Consider the following 18,561-nt stretch of genomic DNA (forward strand, 5'->3'; position numbering starts at 1 on the left):
ATCTTCCCAGACCGGGGCACGACCCCGTGTCCCCTGCATCGGCAGGCGGACTCCCAACCACTGCGCCACCAGGGAAGCCCCTGAACACACTTTTGAGCAACTCCTACACCCCATAGTTATCCAGGTCCCCTCTAAAGCAACTGGTGGCCCTAGAAAGAAGAGGTGGATTTTGGTAGCAGATCAGGTGCTGGTCTTGGCTTGGCCATTTATTAATTGTGTCACCTTGGGCAAGTTGCTTAATCTCTCTAATCCCGGGTCTCTTCATGTGTGAGGGATACTCGTGATATCTTCCTTATAGGGTGGTTGCGAAGATAAAATGGGGTAATGGAGGTAACACGCTTGCATCACGCCTGTCAGATAGTGCGTGCTTAATAAATATTAACTGTTATCATTGAACTGTTTTCTACTCTACGCATTTTATGATAAGGTGCTGTCTTGTATCACTGATGTGTGTGTGACTTCTGTCTCCAATTTGATGGACAGCTCCAAGAGCGGGCGGTGATGCATTTTTCTTATCTCTGTGTCTGCCTGGATGCCTAGCACAGTGCCCAGCACAGACTCAGGAAATTCTTGTTGATGAATTGAGAAACCATGTTGACTTAACCCTATAAATGATGGAACAAACATTGGGAATGGAAGACGGTGGGCTGGAGAGGGCAAGGGGCCAGGAGAGAGAGTGAGATTGAGAGTGTGAGGGAGAGATGCTGAGTTTAGAAAAGTGGAATCACTCTGCCTAGATGCCGGCAGAAGACCCTGCTCGAAGGGACCCTGATGAGGCTTTGTGGTTTAGTAATCTCACTCTACTGAAGGCGTGTCATATTGAAAAACAACAATCCATCTGTAACACTGGTCCAGGGATGACTCCATCAGCCATCTGAGAGACTTTGGTTAGGCTGGTTCCGAGGGATACTGACCTCTGACTTGTAAAAGCAGCCACTGTGATCTGGTTTCTGAGCTTCCACTTATCCCAAGAGAAATGTCAGCTCCCCTTCCCAGTCCCTAAATGGGGACACGTGGGAGCGGTGTCTCTAGTTCTGTCTCTGTTGTTTTGTTACTGTTTTTGATGGTGGCAGTGTGTGCATGCGCGTGCTCACACGTGACAACAACGGGATCGTGTTCCTTGTTGCCAACAGGATGCTAACTCTGTAACTTGCTGGGAAACAGAGTGGGCTGCCTGCGCCATCTTCTCCCCTCTTTCTCTCTTCAGTGAGAAAGTGGAGGGCTAATTTTATTTTTATTTATTTATTTTTATTTTTTTTTCCCCGGTATGCGGGCCTCTCACTGTTGTGGCCTCTCCCGTTGCGGAGCACAGGCTCCGGACGCGCAGGCTCAGCAGCCATGGCTCACGGGCCCAGCCGCTCCGCGGCATGTGGGATCTTCCCGGACCGGGGCACGAACCCGTGTCCCCTGCATCGGCAGGCGAACTCTCAACCACTGCGCCACCAGGGAAGCCAAGGAGGGCTAATTTTAATGGATTGATTTTAATGGATTTTGAAGTCTGGAAAAGTGCCTAAATTGCTGAGGTTACCAGTTTCCAGGTTCTTTTTTTCAATTTTTTTTTCCTTAGTCAGACGTAGAGTACACTCACCAGGGCACCTAGTGTGGTCACCCCAGACAAGAAGAGGTCTCCCTCTGTCCCCTAACCAAGCAGGCATCTGTGAGCACCGCCTCAGCTGGTGGGAACACCCATTATACAGTTGGGTGGAACATTCTGCTTGGGCCACTTCCCAGGATTTGCGTCTCACTTTCTCTGATCTCAAAGGAGAGAACCAACCAACAATAGTTAACACCAGGTCTGCTTTCTGGAATCCAGGTGACTCCACTTTAAAATCTGGTCATTTTGTTTTTCATTAATCTCCATGTGAGTTTTTTGGGGGACAGTGTGCCCTGGGAAGTTGGAGCTGCAATCCTGTCTTTTCTCCCTGTCCCTCCCCCTGTGGGCTGTGCCTGCCCTGAGAATTGTGATGAGGTCTTTGAGGCCATGAGTCTCCCCGTGAGGCCTTTGAAGAAAGGACAGCGTTCCAAGCACCGCAAGGGGACTCTAGGCTATGTTTTAGTTCCATTGTTGGCCTCTCTCCTCACCCCTCCCACCTCCCAACATACATTCATGGTTTGTTTTTTTGTCCTTTCTCCCAGACTTGCCCAACTTGCCTTTGTGGTTTCAGAAAAATGCCACTGGATCTCCCAGTATGAAGGATTAGCACAGATTATGGGGAACAGTGTTAATTATTGGTGGAAGGGGGGCTGGCGCGTCGCTCCAACATGCCCCTGATTTCCCCTGGGCCTTTCTGCCTGGTAATAAGCCTTCTTTAATCTGGCAGGCCCCTTGGTGAAATCAGCACCACGGACAGTGGTATTGATTGCTTCTGAGAAACCATCACAGCTGCTCAACCAAATTACCTTTGATATGTGACCTTTAATGTAATTACTGCAACATCAAAGTATTTCTATAAATTATTAAAGAACTAATACACTCCATCATTTAGCTATTCTATTATATGTAAAATAAACAACCACAAGTTAATGTTAGATCCTGAACAATCCACACTTGCTACTGAAATTCTCCCAAGTCCCCAGTCTCTCCCCCTTCAAAATCCCAAGCCTCCCCCTCCCACCTTCTCTTTCGGTTTCCCCATCTAATTCCAGGCTTTTAGCCATCACAAAACTCCCCAGCAATCTCTCTCAAGCTGATGAAGGACCTCCCATAACAATGTGGTATTTTCTATTCCATTTGGGTGGCTCTAAAATATCTATCACAATCTCCCCCAAAACAAAGTACCACAAACACTTTATTAATCAGCACAAACCTTTCTCAGAAGCCTTTGATTATCTTACAATATGGCTTTATGCTTCACACATAACATGGGGTGATGTGGAGCATATTTCTGCCATCTTACAGAGGGCACCCAGAAAGTAATTACTATAATATATGTGCATGTAGCTGCGCCACTGAAAAACCAACTGGGGAATGGCCACCTTGCCAGAGCTGGGCTCCACACAAAAACCTGTGCGGTGCACGATTTCCATACATTTGCATCCGCGGGTGTGTTATTAAGATGACTCAGCCTCGTGCTTTGCAATCACAAATACCAAAATACAATACAAAGGCTATCTTAATGGAAGGAAGGTCCTCCCCACCCCTAAACGGGTAAAGAAGGATCTCTGATGCAAAGGAAGACTGCTCCCGCCCCAGGTTGCGCTTTCCCTCTGTCTACCTGGTTAACCTTTCCCGCTGTGGGGCAAAAATGGAAACGTGTGTTTACATACGGTTTGCTTGGTAAGAACGTAAACATGCATGTGTAAATATTGGTGAGCATATATACAGAACACACGTGCTTCCCTGCAGTGTCCATTGTATAAGCTTAAACACGGTACCTTTTAAAATTCTTTAAACTATGCCCACGAACACACACATCTTTCCATTTATCTTTAGATTCTTGGTGAGCTGCATATCTCCCCCCGCTTCCGCATCCCCCGCCCCATCTCTCTGAACCCACAGGAGAGACCGCGCAGACCCTTGACCCGGGGAACACTTCGTATTTTATGGTGATGAACTAGCTTCGATAATAGCCATGGCTGATATCACACCCAGTTAGGGGGGCCATAAATAATTCTCTTCTCCCCCGCACAGAAGCTATAAACCAGGGCTGAGGCACGATAGTTTATCAAAGACGAGGGCTGGCTCCTTAAATAAACCGCGGTGATCTCACTCGCGGCGCCGAGCCCGGGCGGGTAGGCACTCCCTCCCTCGCGGCCCGGCCCGGCCCCCACCCCAGGAACGGCGAGGGTCCGACGTCGATCGGTGGGTGTTCGTGCAGCCTTGCCACAGGCGGCCCGGCGGGCCCAATGGAGGCAGCTCCGGGATCTCAGGGCCCCGGGCACCCCGCGTCCCCACCCCGGGGCTGCCCGCACGGGTAGTGCGCGGAGGAGAAAACGAATCGGCGGCGCCCCAGTGGGTCAGGGGAGGAGCCGCGCCCGAGCTCTGTGGCCACGGCCGAGTTCGTCCCCCGCCCGGATTCCGTCGGGCCTGGACGGCCGAGTGCGCAGGCCGCCAGGCGAGGTCTGAGCTCGGCGCCCACGCGCCCGCTTCCCAGCCCCGCGCCTCGAGGCTTCTGGGGGCCCAAGGGGCGACGCGCGAGTTCCCGAGCGAAGGCCGGCGCCGCGCACCGGGGCCCGCTAGCCCCCCGCCGACTGCGCCGCGGCTCGGCCTCACGAAGTCGCCCCCTGTCGGCGCGCCCGTCGCTCGCGCCTCGGCGGGCGCCACTTACCCCGGGCAGAGTCTTCTGCTCGTGCAGCGCGCTCTGGGCCTTCAGCGCTGACTCACGCTCGCAGTAGGTGAGGAAGGCGCAGCCTGGGGAGGGAAGCAAGCGCCGAGAAGGGTCAGTGGGGCGCCCTCGGGCCGCCCACGCGCCCTCCCGCCCTCCGGTCTCCAGCCCCTCCCCGCTCTTGGTCCCTCTCGCCACCTCTTTTTCTCTCCCGTGAGCTCAACTCGAGCTTTCCTGCCTCGCCGTTTTCCCGTGTCTGCTTTTCGTCTCTCTCGTTGCTTTTCTATTTTGCTCCTTCGGTGAAGTCTCCCCACTCTGCATCTTCTCCCCGCCACGCCCCCTCTCCCCGCGGGTCTCTTCCTGTCCGCGTGCCAGGTGCCTGCCTGCCTCCCTCCGGATGCTGTTCTGTTTCAGCTCCAGCCCCAATACCTCCCAGAAGGGGCAGCTTCCACCCCTCACCCCAGCACCTCTAGTTACACTCCATCGTGAGCTCTTGTTCTGGCCCCTTAGGAGGGATGATGCAGGGACCCTCCCGGCCTTTCAAACAAAGGCTCCATCTGTAAGGAGGACCCCAGGCCAGGCTGTCCTAATAAAATGAATGGGGCTGTCCACGTGCCCCCTGCCCCAGTCGGTTGTCACATCTGCAGTGATATCTTCACACCCCTCCTGGAGGGCTTGGAGAGTCTTGCTCTGCCTCTAATTCCCTGGGTGACTCCAGCAGTCTCCTGTCCTGCCTCAGTCTCCTCACGCGTTAACTGAGAGGGTTGATCCAGTGGTCTGCAAGGTCCAGTCCAGTTTTCCCCTTGCATGATTCTGACAGTGCCTCACCGGGGAATCTGGATTTTACAGAACACTGTGTCTTACTCAAGCGGTGACTTTTTAATGCTGGCCCTTCAGGCATGGTGACAAGGCAAAGAGAATACTTGTTGGTGGGAGAGGCTTTTTGGGAGTTTCCTCAAACTGCTCAGTATCAGGGCCTCTTCCTCTGCCTCCAGATGTGGCTGTGTGGCTTGGGCGGCCCTAGGGTCTTAGGGAAAGTCAAATAGCCAACTTCAGCCAGCAGCAGGCTTGCGTCTGGAGGGGCATAGTGGCCTCAGACTTCCTAAAGCCACCATGGCCCCAGAGGAGGCACCCTGGGCGCTGGCCACCACCTCTGTCTCACTGTCTTCTTTCTCTCCCTTGTTTCACTCTCTCTCCCATGATCTGATCTCCCAACCATCTGTGTTCACCACTGCCCCCCTCTCTTTGCTCTCTCCCTTTCCAGTCTCCTCACCTGGTATGCCTTCTCTCCCCATTTTCACATTTACCAATCCCATCCATCTTTCAAGAATCTGATCAAGATCCACTTCTTCCCGGCAGACCACCTTGACTAGTCTAGTTCATCTTAAATCAACCTCCCTTCTTGACTGCCCACAGCTGGCCAGGTGGTCATCCTCCTGGCCGTTTATCAACTATTTCCCGAGTGCCCTTGAGCCAGTTTCTGTGACAGGTCCAGGAGCCCAGGCCCTCTTCTCATGAGGCTTGTAGGCTTCTGGTGCCAGTCTGGTGCCTTGTCGCCAGGCTCGCTCTGGCCTCTTGTTCGTTTCCCTGGACATAAGAATGCTCCCAGCATCCTCTGCAGTTCCTGACTCCTCCACCACCCAATAAAAACCCTCTTCCTCTCCTTCCAGTGTAAAACTTGGTCCTGCCTCCCTTCCTCTCCTAGCTTCAGAGAGGAGATGGAAGGGAATGTATGTGTGAGGGAGATGTAGAGGCGGGCAGAAGGAAGCAGGGAGAGAAAGCTGGGAGACAGAGTTCTCAGCTCCCATGGCTCTCTGCCTTCCCTGCCTCCAACTCTGTCCCAGGCTGGGAGGAGCTATGAGTGCCAAGGAGCCTCTGTCCCACTCCATCTCATGCCTCCCCATCCAGACCCCTCCTCCCCACTCCCCGCTCCTCCATCCTGGTTGTGGCAGACGGTTATTGATGGAGACACTGGGGGACTAAAATGAACAGCAGTCAGAGGCCCCCATGACGTCGTCCCTCGTGCTGCTGCCTGCCTCTGCCAGGGCCTCTTTCCTCTTGTCCCCTCACTGGCCTTGTCCTCCACCCATGCCTGCCTGCACCTGGGAGGCAGCCGCTTTGCAAGCCAGCTCAGGACAAGGTCAGGGCAGGTTTGGAGAGGGAGAAGGAGAAGGGAGGAAGGAGAGAAAATGACCACACTGTTTCCGTGGGCCGGGATAACAAGGAAAGGACTCCAGAAAGGAAGGAAAAAAAAAAAAAAGAATCTGTTGCGTTTGTCCAGCTTCCAGGCATTTCTGCCACAGTTTTTTTTGAGAGCGCTCACAGCTGTGTTTTGAACCAGAATCTTTGAGGGACCCCCAGGCCCTGTGTGACTTCCGCTGTCATCTGCACCCCTTGACTTCACCTTCGTCCATTCCTCCCCTGCTCACTCACCCAACTCATTCCAGCCTCGCTGCCCCGCCAGGCATACTCTGCCCTCAGACCTTGGCTCTGGCGGTTCCCTCTGCTCAGAAGGAGCCCAGCCTGCTGTCTGCACGGCCTGCCCCTTCACTCCCTTGAGGTTCCACTCACACGTGACCTCCTCAGAGATGCCTCTCCTGACGGCCTCATTTAACGCAGCACCTCCTCCCACCCCCCACACAGGACGCAGGCCTGCTCTCTGACCCCTCGTCCTGTTTGTGCTTCTCTTTGGCACCCCTCACCCAGACATGTTAATACTGTGCGTTTGTTCCTCGATTAGCGTTTCCCCGGGCTCAGATGAGGTCGGGACTTGATTTTGTTCTGTTCCTGCTTAGTTCTCGGTGCCCAGAAAGGGGCAGGAGCTCAACACATATTTGTCAAGAGCACTGAATCCCGAACACTTTGGCTACTTTGGGGGTGCCAGGAGGTGCGGGGACATGGCAGTGGCGCTGGGAGCTGATCAAGGCCCCGAGGACACAGAGCCACACTGGACTTCCATAGTGGGAGGACAGAGGTTGCTGGTGAGAGCTGATAGGCCGCCCTGGTGGGAGGGCTCTTGTCCCCAAGGCCTCCTTGAGCCCATTTGCTCAGGGCTTGACAGTGTGGTTACTGTCACCGTCCTGCTCTCTCCCCGATCAGATCATCCCCTGAAAAGGCTGATGCGTGGTTCCAGACAGGAAGCTGCGCTCAGCCAGGGGTCACTTACTCATGCCTCTCTCTGAGTCCCAGTTTCCTCATCTCTAACTCCCTTCAGAGGCTGGCGGGGAGACTTACTAGCCAATGAGCATTAACAACCTCTTCAGAGCTCTCTAATCGCAGAGCACAGTGTAAACACAGTCACTCTTGTGGATGGGGGGGGTGGGTCAGAGAGGCAGAGTCCCTCCTGTCCCTCTGCGCCTCCATGAGGAGGGACCAGCCTTACACAGGGGCCAACTGGTGCCCACCCACCTGGCCTCCTCAAACTGTCTCTTCAGCCAGCCCGGTGCCATGTCTGACAGTCCACTCTGAGAGAGCTGTCTCACTGTGGCTCTTTTAAAAAGGCGGACACAGTACATAGTTATTAACAGCTGACTCTGTGTGCTTGAAGGGACCACATCTGCTCTCTTGCTGGGAGCAGAACCCTGAAGGAGCGGCAGCTTGGCAGGGATGGGGGGCTTCAGGAGGGGAGTCTGTCTTCACAGGGTGCTGCAGAGGGCAGCGGGCCTGGGTGGGGGCCAAGGTGGGCGCCCAGGGTGGCCAGGGGAGAGAGCGCTCACAAGCCTCGCCCACTGGACACTCGCTGAACTAACTGTGACTTCCTGTCCTCATCTGCCCTTGTCCTAGGAGTTGAGGAGGGGGCTTTGAGCTGTGAGGGCGGTGCAGGGGGGGCCTCAGCTCGGCAGTCACTAAATCTGCCAGGCTCCCTCTCCTGTAAGGAGCTGAGGTGTCCCCAGAGACACGCCCGGTTAGGCCCCTTGGGAACTCTCAGTCTAGTTGGGAAATGGGGTTCTCTCAGGGAGCAGCCACATTCTGATCCAAGGCAGCAGAGGGGGGTGGGCAGGGGGAGTGGTACGGGCTCTGCACCTGAAGGCTTGAGAAGGTCTGACAATGGAGCACCCTCCCTGGGGATGGGGCTGGTGGCACAGACATCTCTCCCTACCTTCAGGCCCAGCACTTCCCTTCCCAAGCCTGACCCTGCCTGTATACTTGTGCTCACAGAGGAGGAGACATGGGTCCACCGTGGCTGTTGGGAATAGCAATAAAATTGAAAACCGTCTAAAGGTTTCTCAGTGCCAGAATGCTTTTATGTTTAAACTGTGGAATACTCTGCAACAATTCAAAAGATGAAATGGTTCTCAATGTCCAACACAGAAAGACGCACTGTCAGATGGAAGAAGCAAGTTGCAAAATAGCAGACGCCATGTATATACCTCAGAGACACCTCCCCGGCTCCCATATGCACCCAAATTTGTGCCTACACCATAGCACAAGGTCTTCAAGGGTCCCATCAAGCTGAAAAGAGGGAGGAAGTGGGGGGGGGGGTAGGTGGTGTCTCCCATGGCTTTAACACTTTTTGTTTTGTTTGACACATTTAGACCCAGCATGTATCATGTATCATTTATATAATTAAGTTTAAAGGAAAAACAAAAATACTTTGCTAAGAGGGGAAGATGGAGTGAAAAGGGGGTGGGTGGAAATGAGTGAGCCAGGCAGGATGCAGGACCCACAGCCCGTTCTGAGGGCACGGACGAAGATCACTGGACATTAGCTTCCTGGCAGGTTCTTCGTGAGGGAAATTATCATGGGTGGGTCCTGCTATGGCCCTGCCTCAAAGCTTCCTCTGAGCTCTGGGAGTTGAAATAGATTCTCTCCACCCAGCAAGCTGTAAATGGCATTCATTTGGGTCCTGTGGCCCTGAGTCCCAGAAGTAGCTGTCTGGCGGGGGGAGAATAGAATCCATGACGGAGCACAGAGGCCCACCCTCCCTTCACGCCTGTCTCTCCCTCCAGGTCTCCTGAGGCCCAACCCGCTGTGTGGCGCTGATGGTGGGATCAGAGGTGAAAAGGCGCAGAAGTGACTTGAGAACCTCTGGGTGAGGTCCAGCCTCGCCCCTCAGCTCCCGCCTTCCCCGTCCTGTCCCAGTGTCTGGGATGGTTCTCCCAGCACCAGCTCATCACCTGACTCTCCCCGCCTCAGGGTCAGCGCTTTCTAGGACGGACCTGCTGGAATAGAATTGCAGCCGGGCGGAGCAGGACCGGACTTGGGAGATCATCAGGGTGGGCATGGGGGCAGGGAAATGTCACAGTTGCAGAAAAGTCACACCACAGTGCTGCCACCAGCTGCTGATGGCCTGGCCTCCCTGACCGAGGTGGACCCCTCTGGCCCACCCTGTCCTGCCTCGCCTCTGCTGCTCCCGGTTCTACCGTGTGCACTGGACACTGGTCCACCCTCACATTTCCTCATGCTGCCTTCTGACCCTTTCCCACTCACTGTTCTTTTTTTTTTTTTTTCTTTTGCGGTACACGGGCCTCTCACTGCTGTGGCCTCTCCCGTTGCGGAGCACAGGCTCCAGACGCGCAGGCTCAGCGGCCATGGCTCACGGGCCCAGCCGCTCCGCGGCATGTGGGATCCTCCCGGACCGGGGCCCGAGCCCGCATCCCCTGCATCTGCAGGCGAACTCTCAACCACTGCGCCACCAGGGAAGCCCCTCAGTGTTCTTATTTACCCATCCTTCTGTTGATCCTTTTCATGTCTTGTGTCTCTGAATAGACTGTCAGCTCCGTGAAGGGTGGAGACAGTCTTCTAAACGGAACTGAAGCTTCATGGAAATGGAAGCTTCTAGCCCAAGGAACTGAAGAGGATGGGGGGACCACGACTGGGGTTTTGGGGCACTGAAGAGAGATCAGGAAGCACTGGGAGGTTAAGCCAGCTGAGGGAGGCAGGCAGAGTGGGCGTTGCCGGCTAGGGCGCAGGTGCGTGGGTGGCAGACACCCTCCTCCAGCAGGACAGCCTGGGCTGATGGTGCAGGGGGCGCTGCTGATTCCTGAGAAGGGGGGCGGGTGCCCTCTCCCACACGAGGGAAAAAACACAGCGCCGCAGAATTAATTGCACGGAGATGGCAGTAATTTACAAAGCCCCCGTGTGTGGGGATAAAAGGCCCTTGTCATTGTGAAGTGAAGGAAATACAATTTCCTGCCCAACTCTGAACAGGGCTGAAGCCTGGGGTGTAATCATCACAGAAAGGAAGGCTCCCGAAGCGCTCCCTCCTCCCACCCCAGCCGGGCCTTGGCTTCCTACTAATTGAATTACAGAATTAGCCAGAGGAAGGTGGCCCTAGAATAGGAAGATCTGGACTTTAATAAAACATCAGATCCTCAGGCCCCGCGCTTGAGTGGCCTGGAGGAAGTGAGAGGAAGCTGGGTGTGGGAGGGGGTGGGGAACAGGAAGGGAGCAGAAAACCCACCAATCAGCCAGACCTAAGGGTCAAGGAGGGGCTTCCTCCTGTTCGGAGTGATTTTCTTTGCCCTGAATCTCCACCCATCCACCTGCCATGGGGCCTGGAACCCCACCCTCAGAGCATCATTCCTCATCCCAGGGTTTACAAAACGGAGGTGGGCCCCACCGCAGAGAAATTAAGGCAGACTGTGTGTGGGTGGATAGAGGGAGGGGGAGAGGGGATATCTTCCAGTTTCCCTGGAAAGAGGGTTGCTGGTGTTCCAAAGCCATGTGTGTCCCGCCATCGAGCCTCTGTCCCCGATGGCCTGGGTGGGCGAGGACGGCCTCCCCAGTGCCTTCTGGGGCAGATGCCCCCTTCCCTCGTGTGGGAGAGACAGCTGCAGAGCAGTTCTTCACATATATGCTCTTCCTCTGGGAATGTCCCCCCACCTCTGGGCCTGCCCCAGGTTTGCACCTCCTCAAGACCCACTGCTTGGGTCCTGCTCTTCAGTGAGGCCCTAAGAGCCTACCTCGGCCTGTGGTCTCACCTTCTGTGGATTCCTATGTGGCTGTACCCTTGACCACTGCTCATGGCTTGCCCCAGGGGTGAGCCTCGTCTCCTCTTCTAACCTCTGAGAGCCTTGAGAATCTGCGAGCTCCTGGTAACAGGCAGAGAAAGAAACCATGGGGCTGGCCCTGCCACTGTCTCTGCCTCTCTTTCCCAGTGCCCGGCCACGGGGTGACCCTTCTGCCAGAATCTCCCCAGGACCCATCCTGGCCATTGCAGTCCCTCCAAGGCCTTTCTACCTGGACTATACTCTCTCCCTCCCCCTTTCCCCGGGGAGTTCTCTGCTGATGTTCTCCTTTCTCCATGAGAGAAGGACAACGATCGCTCACCCACAGCGCATGACTCTGACTCTTGCTTCTCCACCTGCATCGGGGGAATCCAAGCCTCAGAACAGTACCCTTTCCCCTGCCACCTCTTCCATGCCTCCTTCCTTTGGAGCCCACGTGTCCTAGGAGAGACTAAGCCTCCCCTCCTCCAGGAAGTCTTCCTTGACTACACCAACCCCAACATCTCTTAAAGCCCTTAGCAATGGTCCCTCTCATTTGGCAGTTAGAAGACACATCTTTGTCTACACATCTTTGTCGACCTCTGTCCCCCATGGTCTGGGTGGGCAAGGGTGGCCTCCCCAGTGTCTTCTGGGCGGTGTGCGTTTGCCCACGTGGAAATATTCTACTACAGGAGCTGCTAACTCCAGGGTCCCCTCCCCCCACGCCCCCCATCCCCAGGAACAGACGTCACTGAACGCAGTGGTTGTTAAACTCCACTCTGGCCCTGCCTGGCTGGGTGACAGTGAGATGCAAGGCTGGGGAGAGATGGCTGACCTCAGGGGAAGCCGTGTGTGGAGAAGGTCTGGGATGGGATGTCTGCCCTCCGGCTTAGGCCCGCAGAGGTAGAAGAAGCCATCCATCTTCCTCTGAGGAGGCCTGGGGGGTGGGGATGACGGGGCGGCCGGCAGGAGAGGGAGATGGATGGTGCCCTCAGCCAGTGAATCAGAGCTGTTGGCCTGCTCCTTTCTTCAGGGCCCTCCAGTGCTGAAAACCCACCCTCAGCCCACAGCCTGCTTTCAGGCTCAGCACTGCCCTCCTGCGTCAACTCTCTTTACACCAGAAACTCCAGAGGAGTTTGAGCTGCAGGTGAACTCCGAGTTCAAGAGTTTCTCAGAGTTAAGCTGGTTGTGTGATGTGGGGAATCGGACCCGGCTCACTGTGACGGTCTCAGCCTTCCTGCCCTTGGTGGCCACAAGATACAGATGGGCGTGGGGCTCGGGAACATCCCCAGACCTAGACTGGGAAGCCCCAGGGGACGGGACCAGCCCTCTCTTTCTCTTCCTGGGGGCACTGGGCAGGGCCCAGTAAGTTCAGACCCAGGGACCTAATTGGCTCAGACCTCAGAGGATGGACCAGCGGGCGGGCCTTTTGCCAAGGGTCTGTCTCTGCCAGTTACCCTTGTTCATACCCTCAGTGCTGGAGAATTTCATGTCTGGTGTTGGCTGCAACATCTTTATGGCACTGTGAAAAAGGACAAAAAGTGGACATGACATACTGATGGCCTCTCCCCTTTCTCAACAAAGAGCTCTTGGTCTGTGGCTGGGCTGATGGGCCCTTGAGGCTCAGGGGTTGGGGACGGGCCCAGGGAAAGTGTCAGCCTTTCTAAGGCCCAACAAGACAAGTACAGCCTGCTTCGTGACACGTGCTGGCTTTTGTTCCCACAGCCAAGGGGCTGCCCTTGTGCCCTTGCTCTAGGCTGGCGGCGCCTGCTGGTCCCCAGGACAGCACAAACTGCTCCCTTTCATTCACGCATGGAGCTTTTACTTGCCACTGTGCTGTCATGCCCGGGAGCTCATGACGCTTGCACCTTAGAGTAGACAGGGGTGTTACCAGCATCTGACAACCAGGGGGGCCTGTGTGAGTTGCTTGGTGGTGAAGCAGAGACCTGGTTTGGGGCCCAGTTCCTGTCATCCCCTCCCAAGGCCCCGGGCAGTGTGTCAGGAAGTGTGAGTGGGGACCTTGGGGGCCCTGATTGGAGATGTCCTCCCTCCACACCCCCACCCCATGGCTGGGACTTGGGGTGAGGGGCTCAGGGATGACCTCATTCTCTTCCTCCAAGGACCCAGGTGGAGAGAGCTGAGGTCTCTGGGGCCTCCCTGGACCCCATGCACCTGACCTCCCTCTACCCCCGGTGGCATCTCCAGTGTGAAAGTCAGGTCTCGGGCTCCTCCACAGAGGGCTCTATCTGAGCACCAAGGCTGGATTTGAAATGCATGTGGGTTATTCGTTCCTCATACAGATACCAAGATAAACGCTAGAGCCAAGAAACCAAACTGTGTCCCCTTCTAACGAACCTGGCCTGGGAGTTCAGATCTTCCTGTTTTGAATTTTCTCGGATCAGGGTGCACCTGCTGAGAAGCTGGGCGTGACTCCCTGGGAAGGGACCACTGCTCACCGAGCACCACGTGAGAGGGCCTCTGGGGTCTCATTGATGTGACCCCACCGATAGCTGAACTGCGGGAGATGGGCAACAGGCAGAGCCTCTGAGAAAGCAAGAACCATATAACTGATCTGAGAAGCAAAGCACCTCCCTGGTCTCTGCCTCTGTCCTCTGCCTGCCCACCTCCACTCCTGCCTGCCCGCGATCGCCTCTCTCTCCTTGTCTGTTTGGCCGGAAATGCAGAGCCTCGCTGGCTTACTTCCTCCATGCTGCTGGCCTCGGACTGATTCCTCAGTGTGCAGGAAGGACACGGTGCGGGATCTGAGGCCCCAGTGACCCCAGCATTTGCTGGACGTGTGCAGGTCTTATGCCCACAGAGGGAGCTCAGTGAATGCTTTGTGAGTTGCATAGAATTCCCCTTGTTGGAGCTTTACATGGACAGCTCCAAACTGGCGGGGAGCGGGTGTCATTTTCCGCAGTAGCATCCCCTTCCCCATGCAGAGGGCTGTGTGGAGGATTCCCTCCTTGGTATGACCCTGGAACCTCGGGACCCCAACCTGGAACAGTCCCCAGCACACCCACAGAGACAGCTCTCTACCCCCATGATGTGCTGTGTGGTGGGGCAGTCAGTCTCTCTGATTCCTTTCTCCCATGGAAGGAGAGGTAAGCAGACACACAAGGCAGGGGGCTGACGAGTCCCTTTGTCCCTTCGTCTGTCACCCTGAGCCACGCTCCCCCACAGTGGGTGTCCCTGTCACCCCTGGGCCTTTGTTCCTGCTCTTGTCCCCACCGGCACGCCTTCCCCGCACCTGGGTCCTCTACCAGGTCCTCCCACCATCGGAACCCTCCCCAGCTTCCCAGCCTGTGCTGACTCTCCTCGCAAGGAGCCCTTCCACATCCAAGTGTCCGAAACATAAAAACAAGTGCTTAGTTGAACAGTTTTCTGCTGTTCTCATCTGTGGGAATTCTGTCTCCTCAACTAGACCGCAGCTCCTGGGGCTGTGCCTCTCCTCCCGTATCCCCGACCAAGCCCCAGGATGGGGGCCTCACAAGATCAGTTGAACTGCTCAGAATTAGGAGGGGAGGGTGCGCCACCCCTCTTTGATTGCAAATGGTCACCCAGGACCCTCCAGGTGAGGTGAATTAATCTCACTTCTCTTCTCCGGCTCCTTCCTAACAGGCCCTAATTCACTTAAAGAACAACAACAACAACAAAAAATAGAAGCACACCGACCAAGAAATTCCGACCTCAGCATCCAAGACAGACCATTTTGAAAAGACCAATAGCCAGGAGTCCTATATTACAGGATCGACGTTTGGAAAATGTGATTTTCTTTCTAAAAGCAGAAAAAACAGTCTCACTCAGTCCAGGCAGGCCATGGTCCAGCTCTAGGTGGAGGATGCCTTTCCCTCATGATCTCGGCCACTTAGGCCACTCTTCTGGCCAGGCTTTGCGCTTCACCCAACATCAGTAAGATAGGTTCAATCACAGGCATTTAGCAGTATTTAACCTGAGGACTGCGGCAAGGGAGTAGTCAGCAAATGTGACTGGGATGCTGGCTTCAGTGAGTCAGTCCCTCGAGCCCGCGAGCCTAGCAGAGATATTGTTCACAGTTTAGGAGGGGTGGGCAGGCTCTGGCTTTTGCTTTAGAGTCAACTGTCCCTGATCCTGGAAAGAGGCAGAGCCATGCACCGTCACCCTTCCTTCATTGCTGACCTACAGGTAGTGGCCAAGGTGGTGAAAGGCAGTTGGCAAATGGGGAGGATGACATATGGGGGGTGGGTGGGACAGAGCCTGGCATTCAGTTCTATGTCTTCTTTCCCCAGAGACACACTCACATGCCCACAGAACCCACCAAGAAAGAAGACTGAACTAACTAATCAGTTGACTGGTACTCAAGACTCAACAAACCATGTGACTGGGATCAGGGTACTGTCATCTGTGGGTGGAGTGAAAGATGGCTCACTCATTCATTCATTCTACAACCATTTATTGATAGTCTACCATTGGCCAAAGGATGAAAGACATACCCCCTGCTTTAAAGAAGATGCTGGCTAAACACACTTGCAAGGCCAGGTGATATACCTGCAACAAGCATACCCACTAAGCTGAGGTTTGTGTAGGGCTCATCAGTGGCACAAATGATAGCAGCAAACACTTAGGGATTTGGGGTTATATGTTGGGCATTGTTCTGAGTGTTTTACGTGTATTGTCTCCTTTAATACAATAACTCTATAAAATAGTACTATTATCCCCCTTTTACAAGTAAGGAAACTGAGTCACACAAAGATGAAAGACTTCCCCAAGGTCTTATGGCCAGGTCCATGGTGGAGCTGGGCTGTGAGCTGGCGCAGGCTGCCTGCAGGACCTGTGACCTGAATCATGGGCTCTGCCCCTCATGGAGGAGGATACGCAGCTCCGCCCTGGGGAGAATCAGTGCAAGGCTGCCTGAGCCTTGAACCCAGCATGGCCTCTAGGGAAGGATGTGCTGGGAAAAGGGGAAGAGGTATGGGCAGCAGGGTGAGTTTGGGGCCCCCCAAGTGGTTTAGAAGGCTGGAGCCCCTGAGAGTGTCAGCCCCTTCAAACCTCCTCCAGACACCTTCCCTAGCACCTTTCCTTGGTTTTCCCCCTTGTCTGTTCTTCCTTTCCTCTTCCTCTTTTACTTCCTCCCTTCCTTTCTTCCCTTGTTCCTCTCTTTCTTTCCTTTCTCCCGCCCCCCACTTCCAACATCCTCTCTCTCCCTTCCTCCTTCCTTCCTTTCTTTTTTGGCCTCATTGCTGGGACCCCGTATTCTCTCCTGTCCGTCTATTTAATTCCCATCCTGACTACTCCAGGATATACCATTTTTTTCCATCTCAAAATAACTGTGACATCTGACCCCCGGTTTCTGTCGTCAGCCAGCTGGTGCCTCTGGGAAAACCATTTAACCCCTGTGGCCTGATTGTTTCTATCAGCAGGATGTCTGGAGTCCGGGGAGAGGGCTGCGACCTCGGAGGGAGGTGGATCTGGTTCGGACAGTAGCCTCTGTCTTTTGCTAGAAGTTTGTGTAGCCCCCTGGGCCTCGGGCTCCTTACCCGGGAAATGGGGATAAGGACACTTAAATGCTGGAGTAGTGGGTGTCCAGCAGAGCGCCTGGCATATAATTAATGGAGGGGATTACTATTGCTACCATTTTCAGTAGCAGCAGTTGTGATGTGATGCTAAAGATTCCCTACAGTGTGAAAAATAGCTTTGGCATTTATGCTGTCTGGTGATGTCTGCTTTCCTTGCATGGGACCTGCACATCCTCCCTGCCACACACACTCACACAGACGTGGACCCCGGGTGTGCTTCCTGCCCCGGCACAGGCCAGCACGCTGGGGGCAGAGTGACAGATGGCTGGCATTGAAAGTCTGGGATGTGTGTTTTGTTTACCTCGTGTATCTAATATGCTAATGACAGGAGGCAGTAATGAGCTGGCAGGGACCTGGGTGACAAAGAGCTGGCTTCATGCTTCCCCAAAGAGGCACCTCAGTGTCAATTGTGTCTTTTGTGAGAGGGGTTGTTAAGACCTGGGAATGTGGGCTGGCAGGGTTGGGGAGAGGAAAGCCGGGGGTGTCTCACTCAGGAGCAGTGCAGGACCTGCCAGTGTTGTGAGGGGAGAGCAGGGGAGGGGTGGGCACCCCCTGAGGGTGGGCATGGGGAGGGGATGGCTGTGGACTGGGCACTCTCACCCGTGTTCCTCACTGGCTTCTCTCAAGGACCCTGTGAGCTCCCTGATGGCAGGGCTGACCCGTCCACCATGGACCCTGGTAAGCCCTGCTCCTGGCACAGGGCCTGGCATGGTGACAGGCAGCACAGGGTGAGGGATGCACACTGGTTTGGCATTAGGATGTCGACTGAAGGCAATCTCTTGATTGGTAAACCACAGCCTGCAGCAGGTCACCAGATCTCTCTGGACCTCAGTTTCCTTTTCGTGAAATGGGTTTGATATCCCATGAGTCTGTGTCCCCAGCATCAGCACAGTCCTGACACAAAGTGGGTCCTAGCGCATATGAATTCATCAGTGAGTGAATGGGGGGTGGTGAGGGAGCAGGGGGTGTACATTGTTCTTCTACTGAGGAAGAATGGGATGCGTCTGTGGGTCAAGGTGAGGCACTCATCCCAAGAGCACGCAGCTGGTCAGTGAGAGAAACAACTCAGGTCCACTGCCCGGCCTCTTGGAGAGCAAGCCTCTGAGAGGGCTGTGGAGCCCAGTGCAGCCCTGAGGAGGGGTGAGGATGCCAGTGTTTGGTGGCCAGTGTGGAAAGCCCCAGACAAAACGTGCAGGGAGCAGACTGTCAGCAGATGGTAGAGTGTCTCCAAGGCTTTGCATCAAGTGGAAGGGAACAGTTAGAACAGGCTCACGGGCGTGGGTGGGGGCCGAGTCCTCGTAGCACCCCACCCCCGCCTGGGAGAGTGGGGGGCAGCTGGAGTGGGCTGAGAAGGGGGTTTTGCGGGGACCCAGGGCCGGGGGGAGCCAACCTGAGGCCCAACCTTATCACCTCCGTGATGGGTCTGACTCCGTAGCTGCCCATTTCTCAGTCTTTGCATCCCCAGGTTTTACCCTTTCTCTGGGCTTCCTAGACATTTTCTTTAGAGCTTTGCTTTGTCTTGGCTAAGCTAACTGTACCCTGTGGCCAGGAAGGCCAGCTTGATGATCTGAGGCTGAGAAAGAGAAGCCAGGCATTGGGGGTGGTTAAAGGAACTGCTGCTGGGCCTCCTCCTGAGCAGCTGTGGCCCTCATCTGCGACTGAGCCTAGAGGCCCCTGCCCTGGTTTACACACCCTGTGAAGTGCAGGGCTGACCTCCCCAGTGGTACCAGAAATGATGTGGCCCAGAGGCCAGGCTAAGTGAGAGCAGAGGGTCCAGGACTTGGGGGAACAGAGGCAGGGACGGCAGGGGAG

At 55.1% G+C, this 18,561-nt stretch overlaps 1 protein-coding gene across 15 annotated transcripts in view; it reads right to left on the reverse strand.

Moving 5' to 3' along the window:
* The window catches only part of CELF4 (CUGBP Elav-like family member 4), a 307,282-nt gene that overhangs the window by 223,776 nt on the left and 64,945 nt on the right, over positions 1-18,561 (reverse strand). For all 15 annotated transcript variants that reach the window (XM_007455221.1, XM_007455228.1, XM_007455232.1 and 12 more), the window contains exon 2: positions 4,269-4,351. In XM_007455221.1, coding sequence (XP_007455283.1) covers positions 4,269-4,351 — 83 coding nt within the window. The remainder of the gene's footprint in view (positions 1-4,268; positions 4,352-18,561) is intronic.

The sequence above is a fragment of the Lipotes vexillifer genome, unplaced genomic scaffold (assembly GCF_000442215.2).
Source record: "Lipotes vexillifer unplaced genomic scaffold, Lipotes_vexillifer_v1.1 scaffold90, whole genome shotgun sequence".
Lineage (NCBI taxonomy): Eukaryota > Metazoa > Chordata > Mammalia > Artiodactyla > Lipotidae > Lipotes > Lipotes vexillifer.